At 33.7% G+C, this 20,769-nt stretch overlaps 2 protein-coding genes across 4 annotated transcripts; one reads left to right on the forward strand and one right to left on the reverse strand.

Annotated features, from left to right (window-relative positions):
- Window positions 1-1,399: 1,399 nt before the first annotated feature.
- On the reverse strand, window positions 1,400-4,422 carry LOC126702992 (CRIB domain-containing protein RIC4-like). Its single transcript, XM_050401875.1, has 3 exons — window positions 4,039-4,422; window positions 3,791-3,928; window positions 1,400-1,973 (listed from the first exon to the last, which is right to left on the reverse strand). The coding sequence occupies exons 1-3, from the start codon at window positions 4,169-4,171 to the stop codon at window positions 1,732-1,734; spliced, it is 513 nt and encodes a 170-aa protein (XP_050257832.1). The 5' UTR covers window positions 4,172-4,422; the 3' UTR covers window positions 1,400-1,731.
- Window positions 4,423-6,674: 2,252 nt separating this feature from the next.
- Window positions 6,675-13,944, forward strand: LOC126701674 (15-cis-zeta-carotene isomerase, chloroplastic). Of its 3 annotated transcripts, XM_050399979.1 has the most exons (5): window positions 6,675-7,310; window positions 12,143-12,289; window positions 12,402-12,611; window positions 13,362-13,708; window positions 13,869-13,944. In XM_050399979.1, exons 1-4 carry the CDS (start codon window positions 6,873-6,875, stop codon window positions 13,695-13,697), a joined length of 1,131 nt encoding a protein of 376 aa, XP_050255936.1. In that variant the 5' UTR covers window positions 6,675-6,872; the 3' UTR covers window positions 13,698-13,708; window positions 13,869-13,944. The 3 variants fall into 3 exon arrangements, 2 of the variants coding, with proteins under 2 accessions (XP_050255936.1, XP_050255935.1); XM_050399978.1 differs by having other exon boundaries at window positions 13,362-13,944; XR_007647453.1 differs by lacking the exons at window positions 12,402-12,611; window positions 13,362-13,708; window positions 13,869-13,944 and adding an exon at window positions 8,543-11,242 and having other exon boundaries at window positions 7,162-7,310; window positions 12,143-12,280.
- Window positions 13,945-20,769: the final 6,825 nt, after the last annotated feature.

Genomic DNA, 20,769 nt, shown 5'->3' on the forward strand with positions numbered 1-20,769 from the left:
TTTTTGATTTTTATACCCAATAATTTGCTTAAATGAATATTTATGATATGGTCCCACATTTAATTCTAAAAATAAAATTCATTCAAAAAATAAATAATTTAGAACACATAGGGCAAAATTAAACTTTAATTTGAAATTCTAATTAGACTTTCTCTAAATATATTATATTATATTTTATATATATATATATATATATATATATATATAAAAGATATGAATTATGGATTTGCCCTGCTTCACTCATAATGGTTGACCTTGTCTCCACACAGCCCCCATACCCAACATGGACTATCTGACATTGGATTAGCCCAACACAGTGGGCTATAACAGTGAGATTAATATATATATATATATAGTAAATCTTGTGTCACACTAAAAGACACAACTTTGGCCACAGAAGTGTTCCCACATGAGCCTACCATCACCTTTTCACCAACCACAATTCGGCACTAAAATTTTTCATATATATATATATAATATGAATTATGGATTTGCCCTGCTTCACTCATAATGGTTGACCTTGTCTCCACACAGCCCCCATACCAACATGGACTATCTGACATTGGATTAGCCCAACACAGTGGGCTACAACAGTGAGATTAATTCTGTGTCTAATTTCATGTGATTTAAGTATGTCCCACAAAACAATATATATCATTATCATCCTCTAAAATATCATATGTCAAATGTAAGATTTAAACATTCCAAGGGGTATTTTTTAAAAAATAATAATAATTTCATAGGAGTATATTTTAATTGGATATGAATTTTGAGAAATTCTTCATTGAATAATATTTTCTTCTTATATTAATCAAGCTTGCAAAATTTGCAGAAAATTAAAGATCAGTAGTTATGTTGTCAATTAAATGTTTAAATTTTATTTTTTTTAGTATAAAATTATGCATAAAAAATAAGTTTATGAATTGAATAGTAAATAGCATCTAATTGGCATGAAATTTGACATGCGTGTCAAGAATATAAAGAACATACAATCCAAATATTAGATTTTCAAAATATTTAGTCATGTTAATATTTTATTGAGAGTTGTAGTCACTAACTACAACAAAGTTTCTAACCAAACTTTGTCTTTACAAGAATATTGAACCCTGGTTCTCATAAAGGAGAGCAATCAATGTCGTTGAAGCAAAATTTCACAAGTTTAGTTTAGTACGGAATATATGTAATTGAACTTTGACTCACCGACAAATAACATCTCACAGATGATATAGAATGCAAGTGGGTTTTATTTAATATAATTGGTAAAATTTCTTGTCACTCTCAATAAATGACTTGAGTTAAAGCTTACTTACACTTAAATAAATAAATAAAAAGTCATTGGTGTCTTGATACTATTTTATTATAGACGCTATATAAGAGCCAAATTCCAAATCCTACCACATAAATCAAAATCATTTATATATTAAAAACAACAAAAAATAAAATAAAAAAACAAAATGCAGGGCTGAATTATGACGACCCTCCAGCTGTTAAAAGACAAACAGTGGATGAAGCAAGTAAATCCTTACAATCAGATTGCAAAATCTCTACAAGAAACAATAATCTCATCACCTAGCTAGCTTTTTGGAAAGAAGTGAGAACAACACCCATGTGATTTTTCAGAGTACTATACTTGTCTTCACCAGAGACCTAATGAAATCATCAAATTTGTATCTACCATTAGAGGACAAGGAGGAGTGAGATCATCATAATCATCATTTCACGTTCAAGTGTTCAACTAAACTTTGAGGGATCAACAACAAGAGGTTCATGAGTCTGTGCTGCCATGGCCAGCTCGAATTGCCTTAAAGAAATTGATGGGAAAGAAAGTATTTCAGGGTTTTTGAGATTTTCCCAACCCTTTATTGGGTTAGTAGTTGTAGACCCATCCAATCCTATGTGTGTTACATGCTTCACATCTGTTGGATATCCAATCTCCATTTCCTTTTCCATTTCTCCAATCTCTTCTTTGTAAACTAAATGCCATGGAAAGTATATAATATGTAAGCACTTCAAAATAATACAACAGATTCAAAAATTACAGAAAACTTCAATGCTATGTGAAAGAAGAAAATATTAAAAAAGAACAATCACTTGAAAAAGGAAAAAGAAAAAGAATGAAGGAAAGAAGACCAAATATGAAGTCAGTGAGATTGAAATTGAATGGCTTTATATTATATTGTTCATATACATTATTTTGTCAATATTATTTTGTCAAAAAAGTCATGTGGCTTATACCATTGGTAGGGAGAACCTAAGTTGAAATTTTATGAGAACTTTTATCGAGTTATTTTTAAACTTTCGTGTTTATAAGGAGTGTTATGAAACCTTTTTTGTTCCAAATAAAGAATAGAAAGCAATAGACTTCAAACACTTGGCTGATTATCTCAATAATTTACCTAGATCAATTTCTCCATGTCAAAATGTTAAATATTCTAATTTCTCAAGCATTTTATGCAAAATACTAAAGGTCCAAATCGTTTCTGCCTTTTTCATGATCACCTCTCCTAATTAAAACCAGTTTTGATTTTGGGTGACCAATATTGTGTAATAATATGCCCATGTACCAGCTAACATGTATCACCCTATAACAAATTTAGGAACACAACTTTTTTTACACCTGTTTTAACAATTTATTGAAATGATAAAGTGTGAGTGGTGAAAATAAAAGTAGTAGATTTATGTGAAAATGATTGTCTATCATCTAAAACTGTCATCTCAATAAATTGGTGGCTATAATAATGTTACATATAGATTATAAAAAAATTAATTTTGGTAATTATAAATTAGAGGTTCATCTTTAGTCGATTCTTCTTCTTCTTTTTTCTTTTTTTCTTTTTTTTGTGTGTGTGTGTCTTTTTTACTCTTTTTTTCACATCATTTAGAGGTGGAATGATCACTCTTTTAATGGATGCCTGCTTCCTTGGTCCCCCAAGCCTTGGAATCCCAAGCCTTGGAATTTAGGCTGGAATTTGAACCTTATCTTGCTCCTGGAGATATATAATTAAATGCTAAGAATTAAAAAGGCAAGGTTGGCTACCTAACTATTCATCAGGACTTCCAACAAACAAATAATTGTCTCCCTACCCCATACCTAGAACAAATATTAAATTTGAGTTCTAGAATAACGTACCACCTCATAAAAGTCTGAAATACTTTAAAACATGACCTAGATCATTTTCTGCTATCTTAAACATACAAGTTGAATGTATAGATGAACCAGCCAAAAACAAAAAACAAAAAACAATGGTATAAACCAACTCCATACTCAGCTTCTAAACTTTCTTCACTATAAAATTAAGAAGAAGACAAAAAGATTCCTAATTGCATTCATTTCAAGAGTACCATTATTAAATTAGTCAAGTATTTTTTTTTTTACAATATGTGTTTTATATCTATACACATTTGTGTGTACCTAAGATTCCAATGCTTTTTCTAGGGGAAAAAAATTCATTGGTAGTTTATTGATACTTCGGCATCTTTTTGTTATACAATTGGATTTAAACTTATGAGGTGTGCTATATGACTATTATTCTTTATCATTAAATTAGGATATCAATAAATTTTTATTCGGTGTAGAAGAAATTTAACTTACATATTTGATAATTAAAAAAAAAAAACTTGATGAATTTAGCTAAATGAAACCATTTTGACATCCTGTAATTGTTTGAGGACAAAAATGGTGCAATTTTGTAAATTAAACTCTGTTCTATTCTCCCAAATTAAACCACTATTTAGTAGTTACCACATGTTAACAATATGATAAAGCATTGAACAAGTAATCATCCCTTACCAAAGATTTGAGAAAAACTTTTGATGCTCCTGATCACTCGATGTATTATACCACCAGCTATGTTGGGCTTTGGCAGAGCCAAGAAACTAGAACTCTTCATTTTTGATCTACATGAATTTTCTTCTCCTTCTTGTCTTCCTTATGAAAAGATAACAAACAACAAAAGCAGTCAAATACTGCAAAAAGATTCCTCTAGCCTAAAACAAACAAACAAACACAAATGCAAGAGAGAGAGAGATAAATCATACTTGTTGCAGGAGGATTTGATTCTGGTTTTGGTTTCTTGGGTGGTTGACTTGTTGTGGCAAGAGCAACGCTTGTATCAGAAGTGCAGCCAATGGAGAATGGAAGAACCACAAATCTTTCTGCACGATCTTTCATTATCCCTTCATAAACTTGCTTGAGAAAACAGTGCCAAGGTTTGGGATAAATAGGAGAATAATGTCGTTGTTATTATGGGCGTGAAATTGAAAACATGAAAATGGGCCAGTTATATTGGACCTTGTTGGCTTTATGAGCAAGCTAGAATGATTAATGTGTTGAAAATATATGATACAAACCCAAGTTTGGTATGAGAAAGAGAGAGAGAGAGAGAAATATATGTATATGATTGAGGAGTGGGTGCTAGGTTGTTAGTTGGTTAAACCGTGCTACACAAACCTACTTATGCAGCTGATTGGGGAAGTCCAAATTATGGGATTAGAATTTGAGCCCACAGACCAAACCTTTGGTTCCATTTGTGAAACTGTTCCTAATAATTGGTTCTCTATATGGTGGGCTCCTTTTCACTTGCCTCTCTTCTGGACTAAGCCACCATCCATGTTCATGTTTTCGTCCTTTTCTTCTTTTTAAGGTTTTTTATTTGTGTTTCTTAATCTGGAATCTGCAGGACATTGACTGGCCTCGGGATCTATCCTAATAGAGTAAATCACAAGAAATTTCAACTAATGAAATTTAAATACAGGTTCAAGTATATCTTGGTTTCGAAGAAGTTGGTTGTTACTTGTGAAGATTATTATTTATATTATATTATTATGTTTCTTGTGTTTCAAACACTTCACTTTTCCTCGTTCTTGTTATATCTTAAATTAATCTTGTATGGAAAGGTTTTTTTTGGTAAACACCTTATATGGAAAGTTTACGTTATTGTCTTAAAATCTGACATATGGAGTTTATGTTGAGTGTGAGAATTGTTGGAAGTAATGAGATTAAGGTGCCGTTTGGAAGTAATGAGTTTAACAACATGTTTTCAATTTTTAAATAACATTACATGTATTTTCATACACTTTTTCACTCACACGTATTTTAAAAAAATACAAATAACATTACTAGAATAACGTTACCAAATGATCACTAAATTGTTACTTTTAGTGCACATTTGGATACAAAGTTTGCATTTGCATTTGTGCATTTTGTGTGGGTCTCGTGCACTGTTCACGGGATTTGCAAGTACTTTTTTCAGCAAAAATAACTTTAAAATTGGGTTCTACAGCACTATTTACACATTTAAAAATTATTCTATTACAATGTTTTTAATTTTCTATTTTCAGTAATAAATAGTATCCACACAAATCTTTAATTTACACTTCTGTAACCTCAGCCGGGCCTGTCCAACCTCTTTATGTGCATAGACCCAAGTTTTAGTCGTGTTTACTAGCTTTTCCTCTTGTAAAACGACAATAGAGGACTTTTACGCAGTTATATTTGGGCTATCTGTTCTGTGCCAGCCCATTGGACCTATTCAGCTTAATTTGTGAGCTGCGCCTGATTTTCCATTGTCTCACATTGGCAAATAATAGTGGAGTTTCTTATTTTACTACTTAAAGTCATAAATTCATGATAGGAGTCATTATTTATGTGAATATTGCTTCCAAAATATTGAGGCTTTGACTCACTTTTGATAACGTGTTACTTTTTAATTTGATCATGTCTTTAAGGGAGTCAACATGAAAATCTATCAAATTAGTTTTAAGTAACATGAAACAATTTTAGCACACTTTGACAATGAATCAAAAAGAAATTATCACTTTGACATGATGGTGGGAAGGATTTACAGATTTTAAAAAAAAGGCACATAGGTTAGCTCCAGTGCACTAGAACTGACATGATATGAACACATGTTCAATTTTTATCTTGTATCAACTTTATTACACACTTGCACTGCACCTAAACCTTAATCTAAAAAAAAGTTAGTAGTAGTAATATAGTGAAAAAAGATTATAATAATAATTAACATTAACAAAATTGAACACCCACTTTCCTCCACCACCAACCAATAAGTAATTCTAGTACACTTCGACAATTTTAGTACACTTTGACAATGAATCAAAAAGAAATTATCACTTTGACATGATGGTGGGAAGGATATGTGGATTTAAAAAAATTTTAAAAAAAGGGACACAGGTTAGCTCCAGTGCACTAAAACTGACATGTGTGGACATGTGTTCAATTTTTGTCCTGTATCAATTCTGGTGCACTGCACCATAACCTTACCCTAAAAAAAGTTAGTCGTAGTAATATAGTGAAAAAATATTATAATAATAATTAACATTAGCAAAATTGAACACCCACTTTCTTCCACCACCAACCAACGAATGATTCTAGTGACATAAAATGGCACAATTTGTGACACAACTCACCCACGTGGCAAGTTGTAAGTAATAAAAATGTAATAGTAGATCCATATAAATGTAAACTTCTATCACTCACAACTCATCACATGAGCGAATTGTGGCATAAATTGTGTCATTTTATATGTTCTTAGCGAAAAATTCTTAGATTGTATTATCTCCTCTTACCGTTGTGGTGAACCTTATCACAAATTTAATGAGTTGAACTCACTAAATATAAGAAAAGAAAACATCATTTTCGTGCACCTAGAATACCTAAAAATTAGTCGGCCCTGTCACACGGTCACTGCGGGATAGAAGAAAATCCAAATCCCACGACTAAAAGCATAAACTTCCTCCAGATACTCTTCTTCCCCTACGGGTTCTTTTGTGTGTCGAGTGTCAACTAAAAAACCAAATAAGTGCTAAAACCCCAAACACACTTTCTCTTACTGAACTCCTCACTCCAAAAAATGGCAACAACCAGTTTAAGTGTATTGCTCTCAAACCCCTTCTCTCCACCACGGCCACATCACCACCGATTCACTCCCAAAAACCAAACCCACCTCACAATCAGACATCATCCTAGGCCAAACACAACCTCAATTCTCTCGTGTAATTCAGTACTTCGTTGCTGTTCTTTTCGCAATTCCAAGTTTCAGCTTCGAACTTCCATGGGAGACACAGCCAAAAAGACCTCCGAAGATGATGAGGATGAGACTTTGTTGGTGGTGGGTGAGGACTCGGCTTTCTTTGACTTGGCTCGGCAGAAGATATCTTCTTGGTTACTCTTCTCTCTTGTTCTTGGAGTGGTTCTGTTCGTGCTAGACTTTGCTTGGATTGATAACTCTGGCCTCGGTCTCGGCAACGCGTTTATCCATGCTGTTTCGGAACTTTCCGACAGCCCTGAGGTCAGTTCTCTGTTCTTTTTTTGTGGGTTTCGTTTGAGTTTTTACGCTTTTCCATCTGTTTGCTTGCTGAGAACTCGTAGGGAATGATATTGGTAAACTGAATTTCAATGTCGTATTAGATTAATAATCTTCACCCAGTTGTTGGAATATGATGATAATGATGTTATTCATTAAGCTTTTGCGACAATCGGGAGTATGTGGTCTTGAATTCAAACCATGTCTCAGCTTTACATCCCGTTTAAAAATCCAATGTGTTGAGCCCCACTTGTTAAAGGAAAGCCTGTACCCATAGGTGGGAGAGAGTATTAAAGTAATGGTTAAGTGACTAAATTTACCATTTTGTAGCAGTTTAGGCTTCTGGGACAATCAGTAATTTATCAAAAGCTGAGACTTACGAGTTATGCTATTTTTTTATAATGTTTATCTTAGATTCAATAATTTGATCAGCCTAAAATTTTTTATACCCGTATTAGGTTATGAAATATGTTCTTATCTTTGTCATGTATTCAAGGCTTTCTTCAAGTGTGTCCTTGAATAGATGATTATAATTGTGAGACATTTGACATACATACAAAATTACATGCTGTGGTGGAAGTCTCAAGTCTCCAAAAGATGCATGCTTGATTCTGTTCCTTCAAATATCTATCTTCTAACATCATCCTTGCATAAAATTTGTATTTTTCTTTTTTGTGTTATTAGAACATTGCGTCAATTGAAATAATTCTAACATGTCACTCATAAGCTATAACGTCTAAAAATCGTTCATTGCTTGCAACAACTTTGCTCTTATGCGATAATTAATTCACTTCACTCTGATTGCATGGGCTAGGAAGAAAGATAACTATATGTGGCAGCCTCGTAGGTGAGAGATATTCGTGTTGTATAATTTTTGCTTAGTTTATCCATTAGAAAGAACCTGACTTTATCCCATGATAATATTGGAACAAAAGAGCTGTGCAAAATCCTCAACACCTCAAGAACTATATATATATATAATAAGTCACAACACCTTAAGTAGTCCCCCCCCCCCCCCCCCTCCCCTCTTCTCTCTCTCTCCCGTCTTGTTAGAATCTTCACTGTTTAGTAAGTTCAGGTTTGGACTTGTTGATTTCATTTCCCTCTGCTTAAATGGAACAGTTTTATTTTCTTGTAGAGGTATGTCCACTGCATCTACTTACTATGAGTGGATGCTGGTGTTCTAGTGTTTACTAGTTTTTCTGATTTTATTTCAGAGAAAGGTCTGATTGATCTCCCTTTGGAAGGTGGAACTTTTACTTGGTCTAATTCTCGAGAAGTTGAGTCGAAGGCAAGGCTGGACAGATTCTTGTTTTCTGCAGATTGGGAGGATAAGTTTCCTACTGTTTGCCAACGTAGAATGTCTAGGCTTCTATCGGATCACTTTCCGATTTTCCTAGAGGGTGGTTCCTTTCATCAAAGGGGTAGGAGGCCTTTTAGATTTGAATACATGTGGCTTAAGGATGAGGGTTTTGTGGATAGGGTGCAATGTTGGTGGGATTCTTATCATTTTCAAGGCGCTCCGAGTTTTGTTTTGGCAAACAAATTAAAGCTATTGAAAAATGATTTGAAAAAATGGAATGTGGAGGTTTTTGGAAATGTTGAAGAACGGGGAAAACAATTGTGGAAGGAACTTGGTGATTTAGAGAATATTGAAGAAAGTCGTGGTCTAACAGTGGAGGAAAGGTTGGAGTTGGATCGAATCCGAGGGGAGTTGGAAAAAGCATCTTTATTGGAAGAAATTTGTTGGAGGCAGAAATCTAGGATCCTTTGTATTAGAGAAGGAGATAGGAATACTAAATTCTTCCATCGTGTAGCCAATTCTCACAGAAGAGTTAACTCCATCGATAGCCTTATGGTGGACGGAGTTTTGTCTTCAGATCCGGAGGATATAGCTGAGTGTATTTCTCGATTCTATGGGTAGCTCTATTCAGAAAATGTGGCTCATAGACCTGTCCTAGATGATGTGGAATTCTCTAAAATTTCAGAGGAAGATGCTATTTGGCTAGAGAGGCCTTTTGATGAGGAAGTGGTGTTTGGGGTGATTAATGGTTTTAATGGTGATAAGGCTCCTAGCCCGGATGGTTATTCCATGGCTTTCTTCTAGTCTTGTTGGAGTATTTTGAAGAAAGAAGTTATGGAAGTGTTTCAAAACTTTCATACTCAAGCTGTGTTTGAGAAGAGCCTTAATGCTTCTTTTCTTGCCTTGATTCCTAAAAAGGTAGATGTTGTGGAGATTAAGGATTTCCATCCAATTAGCTTAGTTGGTGGGATATACAAGATTATTTCAAAGGTGTTGGCTAATCGGTTTCGAAGGGTAGCACATGGGCTTATTTCAGATTCACAGAATGCTTTAGTGAAAGGTAGACAAATCTTGGATTCAGTGTTAATTGCTTTTGAATGTATTGATAGTAGATTGAAGACTGGGATTCCAGGAGTGTTGTGTAAGTTAGATTTGGAGAAGGCGTATGATCATGTGAATTGGGGTTTTCTTATGTATATGTTGCAGTGCTGTGGGTTTTTAGATAAGTGGAGAAAATGGATTTTGTGTTGCATTTCTACTGTTAAATTTTCCATACTAATTAATGGGAGTCCTTCGGATTTTTTTGGAAGCTCTAGGGGGCTTAGGCAAGGGGATCCCCTATCTCCATTGCTTTTTAATGTTGTTATGGAGGCTTTGAGTCGTATGTTGGATGTGGCTGCAGCTGCTGAACAATTTTCGGGCTTCTTTGTAGGTTCTACAAATAGTACTTCGATGATGGTGTCTCATCTCCTATTTGTGGATGACACTCTTAGTTTTTGTGATGCTGATCCTAATCAGTTAGTTACTTTGAGGGAGATTCTGAATAGATTTGAGGAGGTTGCTGGGTTAAAAATTAATTTGGGGAAATCAGAGTTGGTTCCAGTTAGAGAGGTGCATAATCTGGATGTGTTGGTGGGGTTGTTGGGTTGTAGGCATTCTTCCCTTCCTTTGAAATATTTGGGACTTCCTTTGGGCGCCAAATTCAAGGAGGTATCAATATGGAATCCTATTTTAGAGAAGATGGAATGAAGACTAGCAGGTTGGAAGAGACTTTATTTATCTAAGGGAGGGGTCACTCTTATTAAAAGTGCCTTATCCTCCTTACCTACTTATTTCCTTTCCATTCTTCCTATTCCTAGGAAGGTTGCTAATCGTATGGAGAAACTACAAAGAGATTTTCTTTGGAGTGGTAGTAATGGTGATTCTAAATTTCACTTGGTGAAATGGGCTAAGGTTTGCAAGCCAATGCAGGGTGGGGGGCTTGGTATCAGACGATTGAGAAGTTTTAACACTACTTTGTTGGGCAAGTGGTCGTGGAGGTATGGTTTAGAAACAGATGCGCTGTGGAGGAGGGTCATAGAGGCAAAATATGGGAATGTTTGGGGTGGTTGGTGCACGAAAAAGGTGATTAGTCCGTATGGTGTTAGCCTTTGGAGGTTTATTAGAAGTGGCTGGCTGAACTTCTCTAAACTATTACGGTATGATGTGGGTGATGGTACTAGAGTGAAGTTTTGGAAGCACGTGTGATGTGGGGATTGTTCCCTCAAAGAGGCTTTTCCAGAACTTTACAGCCTTAGTGGAGCAAGGGATTCTTCAGTGGCGGAGGTTATGGGCTGGTCGGGTGGGCAGCTGCATTGGAATTTTCTTTTTCGTCGTTCACCACAAGATTGGGAGGAAGAATCTTTTGATCGGTTCATGGACATTGTTTACTCTTCAAAAGTGCGGGGGGTTGGCCTTGATAAGGTTGGTTGGAAGATAGCTAGGAGTAGAGGGTTTAAGGTTAGTAGTTTTTATCTCTCCTTCTACCCTCCTTCCTTTTCGTTCCCTTGGAGGTTGGTGTGGCACTCAAAGGTTCCCCCAAGGGTGGCTTTCTTCTCATGGTCAGCTTCTCTAGGTAAGATTCTTACAACTAATAACCTTCGCAAAAGGCGTATTGCTGTTTTTGATTGGTGCTACATGTGTAAGAGGTGTGGAGAGTCGGTGGATCATCTTCTACTTCATTGTCCTTTAGCCTAGGAGTTGTGGTCATTGGTGTTTTGTTTGTTTGGGCTGCATTGGGTTATGCCTCCTAAGGTTATTGAGTTGTTTGAATCTTGGCAAGGTAAATTTGGGCGGCATCGCAATATAGATTTTTGGAGACTTGTGCCGCACTGCTTGATGTGGTGTATTTGGAGGGAAAAAAATGCTCGTTGTTTTGAGGGATGTGAACGGTCCTTACTAGAGATTTAAGTCTTTTTTCTTACACACTCTCCTTGGTTGGAGTGTGGCTTTGTCGCATTTTTCTTGTTTTTCTCTTCCTCTTTTACTTGATCATTGTAACTTGGGTTTTTGATTTTTGCCCCCAAAGTACATTCCCAATGTACTGGGGTTGGTTTTTTTTTTTTTTTTTTTTTTTGTTATTAATAAAATTTTTAGTTATCTATCAAAAAAAAAAAAAGTTTTGGAGGGAGTGCTTCAAAATTACCATAGAGCTTTGTTCTTCCAGTTGGACTAAATACTTTGTGTATGTCCATCGTTTTAGTTCCTTTTAATGCTATAATAAAAATAAAATAAAAAAACTAAAAGTAAAAAAAAAAAAATCAGCATGACAAATTCATTCTGTTACTCTTACTGAATATGCTTTTAGTTTTCAAGAACAGTTCACAAAAAAGATAGGGAATCCAATTATCATGTCATTTTTATAGTATGCCTTTCATTCTTTTGATTTCTTATGCTGGAAATAGCTATACAGGAATCTTATAACTCTCATTGGGTTTTGATTTTAAAATCTGAGCCTTGAACCTCTCTTCTGCAGGTTGTGATGTTGACCCTTATTCTCATTTTTGCCATTGTCCACAGTGGCTTGGCTAGCCTCCGAGATGTGGGTGAGAAACTCATTGGAGAACGAGCTTTCCGTGTTTTGTTTGCTGGGACATCTCTGCCATTGGCTGTTAGTACTGTTGTGAGTTCTCTCTTTCGAAGCACAAAAACCTCTTCCTCCAAGTTTATTTTGATGGTTGTTTCTGTTTCTGTTTCTTTTGTTTCGTTCGGTCTTATTGACTTTTATCATGCAGGTGTATTTCATCAACCACAGATATGGTGGACTACAATTGTGGCAGCTCCAGAGTGTTCCTGGGCTACACCAGCTTGTGTGGCTCTCTAATTTTATCTCTTTCTTTTTCCTGTATCCATCAACCTTTAATCTGTTAGAGGTAGCGGCAGTTGAGAAGCCTAAAATGCATCTTTGGGAAACTGGGATTATGAGAATAACAAGGCACCCACAGGTATAAGACCTATCATCTTGATTTCAATGGCGATTACTTAAATGTGTTTTGCTGAGAATTCGGAAGATATAGGTTATTCGGGAATGCTGCTTCTGTCTTTGGTGATCTTAACAGCCTAGAATCAACCTGTGATCCTATTCCATCAATCAATAAGTTATTTGACCACTGTTTTCCATGGCCTTGGAAAATCACTAGATAGATGTCTTGCCAGAAAACATGATGTGTGGTGTTTAGACAAAAGTAATTACATAAGTTTCATGGTAGAAGACACCCGGTTTCTCTTCTTATAAGGGTGTTTGGATAAATGCAATTATTTCATCCCTAATGCATTTCCAGCACAACAATACGAAAGAAACTTCATTGCTGAAAGCTTAAATAGCTTTTCATCAACAAAAATCTAGACACACACACTTAGGTAGCGTTTAGATCCTGATTATTTTGCGTCTGTGTTTTCAGCTTTTTCTTCTTTTTCTATTTTTTTTTTTTTTTTTCCTTTCCTGCTGCACGCATTTCAGGGGACAAAGTTACTGTTCACACTGTTCATGCGCTGTTCACAGACCCACCACCACTTTATTCAGGAAAAAAAAATTTTAAAAATTGGTCCCACAGTACTATTCACCCATTTAAAAATTATTTTGTTATCGTGTTTTCAGTTTTCAGCAAAATAAGTTATATCCAAACGAACTTTTAATATACCTACCAAACCACAAACATTTAACAAGACAATCAAGGTTTTGTGTTTCATTTCAGATGGTCGGACAAGTAATGTGGTGCCTGGCTCACACTATTTGGATTGGGAACTCTGTGGCAGTGGCAGCCTCTCTTGGATTAATTGGACACCATCTATTTGGTGTTTGGAATGGAGATAGAAGGTTAGCTATAAGGTATGGGGAAGCTTTTGAAGATGTCAAAAAGCGAACAAGTGTCATTCCCTTCGCAGCAATACTGGATGGCAGACAAAAGTTGCCAAAAGATTACTACAAAGAATTTATTCGAGTCCCATATTTGACAATTACAGCATTGACATTAGGCGCATATTTTGCACACCCACTGATGCAAGCAGCCAGTTTCGGGCTTCATTGGTAGGATGGATACAGGTTCATCATTGTTTTAATTGATGTATGATAACACGTCATCTTTTGGATGTTTAGAAGCAAATGTCATCTTGAGCATATAAAAGCATTGTCACTCATGATTGAAATTTTGGTTCAAAGAATCCATACATGTCTATAATTTTATTTGGTAGGATGGATACAGGTTCATCTTTGTATTAATTGACACACGATTTTGGAATTGTATATAATTGATGTACAATAACACGTCATCTTTCATCTTTTGGATGTTTAGAAGCAAATGTCATCTTGAGCATTAAAAGCATTGTCATTCATGATTGAAATTTTGGTTCAAAGAATCCATACATGTCTATAATTTTATTTGGCAGGATGGATACAGGTTCATCTTTATATTAATTGACACACGATTTTGGAATTGTATATAATTGATGTACAATAACACGTCATCTTTCTTCTTTTGGATGTTTAGAAGCAAATGTCATCTTGAGCATATAAAAGCATTGTAACTCATGATTGAAATTTTGGTCCAAAGAATCCATACATGTCTGTAATTTTTTAATTTTTTTTCCTCCTATTTTTGTTAGTCAGCATATTGCAATAGTCGTACTTAAACTTTTGACTAGATGTGTCCAGGGAATGAATGAGAAAGAGAGGTGAAAGAGAGCCAAGCCTGTAATCTGAATAGAGACCTGACTGAAACTCTAAAGGATGGACCTCCTTTGGTTGAAAAAGGAAAATACCTTTGATATATTCAGTTTTTTCTCCCCTTTTAATGTTATTTTTTGTTCTGGTTTATTTTATTTTATTATTATTATAAATATCAAAAGCTTGTTATGCATTTATATAAGAAGAAGAAACAGTATTCAGCAAAAAAATAAAATAAAAAAAGAGAAAAACAGCAGCCATACTGGGGCAGTGTTAAGTTTATTTTCATTGACTTATTAGACTTAAAAATGAAAGTTAGGCAAAAAAGTATAATTGAACCTAAAAAAATGTTAAAGTGTTAAAACAGCAGCCATACTGGGGAATTTTTTTTTAAAATAACAATAAATATTAAACAATTTAGTTAATTGTCATATTTCAAAACAATTTTGAAAAATAACATCTCGAGTATCTAAAACTCGAGTTCCAAATGGAACTCGAGTTTTTAAGTCTCGATTTGGAGAAAAAAAATTGCGCTGAAAATCGAGTTTTAGAGACTCGATTTCCATAAATTGCAAAAAACGCCGCTATATGGCTTTAAAACGTCACTATAGGGATTAAAAACGCTACTATAGGGCACCCTAAACCTGGTACTTACAAAATTTTTTTGCAGGAAAACGCCGCTATAGGGATTTAAAACGTCACTGTAAGGCTTAAAAACGCCACTATAGATGAAATTTTTTGCATAAAACTCGAGTCTTAAAGACTCGAGATCTATGTGGCATTTTTCTACTCAGAACGCGAGTGTTTGAAGGTCGAGTTTTTTAAGTGGATCTCGATTTTTTGAAACTCGAGATGCTATTTTTCAAAATTATTTCAAACGTTGTCTAACTTACAAAATAGAAAGGCTGAAGGAGGTTATTTTGCTCAAAACCTCCATACTGGGCAGTGTTAAGTTTAATTTCATTGACTTGTTAGACTTAAAAAAATTTTGGCAAAAAGCCAAAAAGTATGACTGTAACTTAAAAAATGTATAGTGTTAATAGTTGTAGAAAAGCTAAATATTCTATTAAAACCAGACAACACGGTATGAGATAGCTGTCTAGCATGATTTTGAGGAGAGTAGTGTGTGTTTTGATTACATTAATGAGACTTATTACCAAGTCAATTTTTTGGTGTTAGATCTTTGTGAGACCAAAATTGGCTCTTTATTTAAACACTGCAATGTTGCGGGACATGGTTTCATGGTGAGCCCACCTCTCTACTTTGGTGGGTCTGCGACCAGGTCTTCCTTTTTGGGTCTCGAGGGCCAACTTGCATGTGACCATTGTCGATCTAACTTGTGAACATTTTTTATTTACTTAGTTACCAAATCTAGCCCGGTCATGGGGTTTAGGTATAACCTAGCTCGTTAGAACTCTATTCCCTCTTCCTTGAGCGTTTGTGTTTGTTTCTCAAAGAATATAAATATATATATATATATATATATATATTTTTTTTAAATAATAACTATCTTATATTGCTGAGAGATTGTGTTGTGTATAATATAACTTACCTAACTCTCTTTTTGAAACTACCACGACTTTTGAGTGAAATAAATTTATGATATGCTTTATGTTAGAATTTCATTTTCTCTTTTTAAGTGAGTGGGGTCCATGAATAGTAACAAAAATAAGCTGAATAGTAAAATAAGTGGGCTTTTTAATTTTTGTCAAACACACACTTAAAAGTCATAATAACTTTTACGAAGGCCGTGCAAGTTATACTACATAAAACACATTTTCTTAACTAATATGGGATAATTACCTATTTTGAGTGAAATAAAAAAATAAAATAGGTAAGTATCCCATATTGGTTTTTTTTTTTTTTTTTTATACAATTATCCCATATTAGTTAAGATAGTGTATTTTATGTAGTATAACTTGCACGGTCTTCGTAAAAGTTATTATGACTTTTGAGTGTGTGTTTGGTAAAAATTAAAAAGCCTGCTTATTTTACTGTTCAGCTTATTTTTGCTACTAATTATAGGTCCTACTCACTTTTTGGTACTATTCATGGGTCTTACTGTACTATTTCAGCTAACTTTTATCTTTATCTACAGTACTTTTAGCAAAAAGTTTTCAGTTTTAATAAAATAAGCGGATCTCAAACATAACCTGAGTAAAATATTTGGTGAGCCTTTGTGCAAGTGAGATATTTTTCATTTATATAAAATCTACTATATTATAATTTAATATTTAAATTTTATTTTTCTATCTTTTGGAGATACAAAATTAATAATGAATCTTTTGTGTTCCAGCTTTGTTAATATCTCTTTTGGGTCTCATTGTCAAGAGAAAATGATATATAAGTCTTTCATTTGGAGCAATGTATTGACAATTTTCCTAAATAAAAAAGACGATAAACATGAGATATAACTTATTTTTAAATTTTTTAAAAATTATGGTATTATTATTATATTAATAAAATCAAAACCATACGACTTTATTTATCAAATGGAAGCTTTAGACAGTGGCCTAGGTGGAGCCGACCCTGATAAGTGTTTTCTCTAAAATGCGTAAAATCCATAGAGATAGAGATGAACAATATTTTTTAGCCGATTTATTATCACGTGTTTTTTACGCCAATGATATGTTCCCTTTAGGCGAAAAGATATGCATCTTTTTTTCATTACACCCGTGACAAAACATCGAACATGGTGGATACATGAATGAAAATGATCTATATTGCACTTTGTAATTATCATCTTTATAATAATAATAATGATTATAATAATTAAAGGATTCATACTAAGCGTGCGTTTGCGAAGCGTTGGGATGAAAATTTTGTGCGTTTTGTTGAAAAATGGTGGGTCTCAGGACACTGTTCATGGACCACCAAACTCAGCAAAACGCAAATTTCTAGGTAAATTTGGGTTTTACAGTACTATTTACACATTTAAAAATTATTTTACTACAGTGTTTTCAGTAATAAGTTTTCAGTTTTTAATTTTCAATAAATAAGCGGTATTCAAACAGACCTTAAGACATATTATGGGATAGTTAAACCTAGGCCAGCCTATGATTTAGAAATAGCAATACTTTTTGACTTAGTTCTTGGAGTGAGATATAATAGCCATATCCCGAAAACAGATCTAGATAAAATCATACTTGGAAAGAACTTATAGCAACATGTCAAGATATATAATAAAGTAAAATATTTCAGTGTAGCATGGATATTACAGATTCCTCTCATATAAAGGTGGATTCTATCTTTCTACTCGTTTATGTGCGAGAAATGTGTAATAGACCGAGAATAATTTTTCCATGATAGAAAAATCCATGAATTTTTTAACAATGCGAAAAAAAAACAAGTGATGATGATCATCTTGCCTGCAGCCATGTGTCATGATATATTGGTATCACAAAAAAGTTAAACAACCTAAGAACCGAACTTTGTTTTTTCCCTCACTCCTTTTTCTTTAATGCTTTGTCCTTTATAGAGAGAACCTAACAACTTGATAATGCGATTCCAAGAGAGGTGGTATCAATAATGCCCATTTGGAGTAGTCGTTATTGATGAGGGGTCTACACTATCACTCATCAATTAATCATATAGGTAGTTATAGCGGTTCATCTAATTTAAACAATATATGTACAATTGGAAAGGGAATGAGATGCAAAGAAATTAGATCCTAATAATAATCAATCATGTTAATTATAAGGAGGATTACTATATCTCAATTCTTTATTATTAGTTCATGGCTAAAGACACAACATCAATATTTTGTTCTAGAATTCTTAAAGTTAGGGGCATGGATATTCATGGCAGCATGCATCTCGAAGATCTTTATCAAATTTCTCCTACTACGACTCAAAATACAGAAGAAAATGAAAAATTATTAGGTACTCCCGAAGTACCATAAATTCGTACTTCCCTCTCTTACATGAATGGTGGGTCCTACCATGAATTTAATTAGTAGGATCCACTATTTATGTAAGAGGAGAGAATACACATTTATGGTACTCTGGGAGTACACAATAATTTCTCAAAAAAATAAGAACTAATACTAAAGAGAATTTAGTTCAATTACTAGTCCCCAAATTAAGTCAAATGTGAATTTTTATTACGGGGTGGACTTTGCGTGGTTCCCTATTATATAATGTCCAAATTTCAACTTATTTTTAGGATTTTTATTGACTTTTCTTTGAAAGTCAATATTTTCTGTCCAAGTTTGGTCCAAGTGTCCAACACACACACATAGAGAGAGAGAGAGAGAGAGAGAGAGAGAGAGAGAGAGAGAGAGAGAGAGAGAGAGAGAGAGAGAGAGAGAGAGAGAGAGATTTTAAGCTTTATTTGTTTTGAAGTAAAACATTTTTAGGTATTTGGTACAAGGGAGTCAAAACCTTACTGGAAGCTATACCAGTTTAGCCAGCAGTATAATATATTTCGAATACCGATCAATACCGGTATACCATTTTAGGTTTACCGCTATTTTTTTATATTTATAAATAAATAAATATATCTATATATGTGTGTGTGTGTGTGTGTGTGTGTATTATAATAAATATAAAAGTTTACCATAAAACATTTCCTCAATTCATAACTAATTATTCATGGTTTTAGACTTTAGTATCAATTAAAAGAAAAAAAAAATAGAAAGCTTAAAAGTTATTATTGCATACTAAGAAAAAAAATAATACTAATATCATAATGCAAATAAGTTACTATTTTGCCCTAACAAAAATTCAAAAATTACAAAAAAAAAAAAAAAAAAAAAAATTTTTTATATATCGGTTGGTATTACCCGAAATTGACCGGTATGGTCGGTATTTAAATCGGTACGAAACGTTGATGTTTCAATACTGGTGTACATACCAGTATGGTACATCCCGACCGGTATGGCTGATACCAGTACAATGTTGACTACCTTGATTTGGTATGACAAGTAAAATTAAAGATATTCAAGCAAACCACCAAAATTGGTGGCTTAGTGACTAGCAACAGCTAGGACAATGAAATTGGTGACCATTCTCCAGAGTCTAGACCGCTAGCATTCGTGTCCAGAACAATGACTTTGGTTATCGGACATTTGATACTATCAGTTCACCAGACTAATGACCTAGCCACCATATGAGGTGAAGGGAAATCACTGTGTATTTTTGTAAAATGTTTTACCAAATTTTTAAAGGTAAAACGTTTTGCAACTTTTTATAAAGGCTTTTACAATTAATGGAAAATATTTTACCAATTTGACCACATTTTACCTAGAGACAACACCTAAAAATGGGAAAACATTTTTCAAGAAATACTTTACTTCAAAACAAACAGAGTATTAGTAGTTAGCGGAATGCTATGCGATATTATTCAACTCCATAACTTTTTATTGAAATAGTATTTTATTGAATCAACTATTGGATTACCCCTTTATAAACTCTAGGCTTACAAAATAATAAGAATCAAGATGAATGGAGTGGAGATCAACAAAAGCATTCGCACCAGTTCATGCAATTTTTTTTTGTTTATTTTAGCATAAGAACCTACTTTTTTTTTTTTTTTTCTATTTTACACAACTACTTTTAGAAAACACTCATATCAGATTATTTATTTTACACTATATTATATTAAAATAATTTTTATTTATTAAATCCCTCTTTCCCTCTCTCTCTATGTGTATGTGTGTGCATGCCCGCACATACAAAGCTATTGTTTTACAAAGTTGTTCATGAAAATAGTATATTATATATTGACTTGGACTTGTTTATTAACCAAATGATAGAGAACTTGAGCTTAATTTTATTAAATAAATAAATATAAATACATGCTTTTTCCTCGGCCAAGTTTGAACTTGAATTGTTTATTGTCCTTGCTGTATCTCAAAACCCCTTTTCTCTGCCATTTGTTCACAATTTTTTGACATGGAAATAACCTTATTTTGACTCTCAAATAAAAATAGAAAAAACTTTATTATCATTCTACCAAAATAGTAATGAAGGAAGATGATTATTGAATTTTGTGTGATAACAATTCACTTGCATCTCCTCCAATCATTGCCTCAATCCATAATTTGATTGACCATGTCTTTCTTTAATTTCATAGAATGATTCATCTGCCATAGCAGTTTGTTCACCCTAATTATCTTCAATTTACTACTTTAAAAAAAAAATAATAATAACTGTGTTGAACCATTCTATGTAATAACTAGAATAATAAAATAATAAATATTATTGATAGTTTTTTATATCTGTCATGAAGTGGTGTCAAGCCAAGCCTAGTAACGTAGGCTTGTTACCAAGTGGGGCAATAAAAGTGGTTGAATCTATGTTGGGTTTGTCAAGATGGAGCTTTCGACACATGAAAGTGAGGTCAAAACTTTCCTATTATAGTTTATTAATAATTGTCTTAAAGACACTCATTAACATTACCCTATTTCTTTTTTTGGTTATTCCTTCGAGGGTGTCTTC

The sequence above is a fragment of the Quercus robur genome, chromosome 10 (assembly GCF_932294415.1).
Source record: "Quercus robur chromosome 10, dhQueRobu3.1, whole genome shotgun sequence".
NCBI lineage: Eukaryota > Viridiplantae > Streptophyta > Magnoliopsida > Fagales > Fagaceae > Quercus > Quercus robur.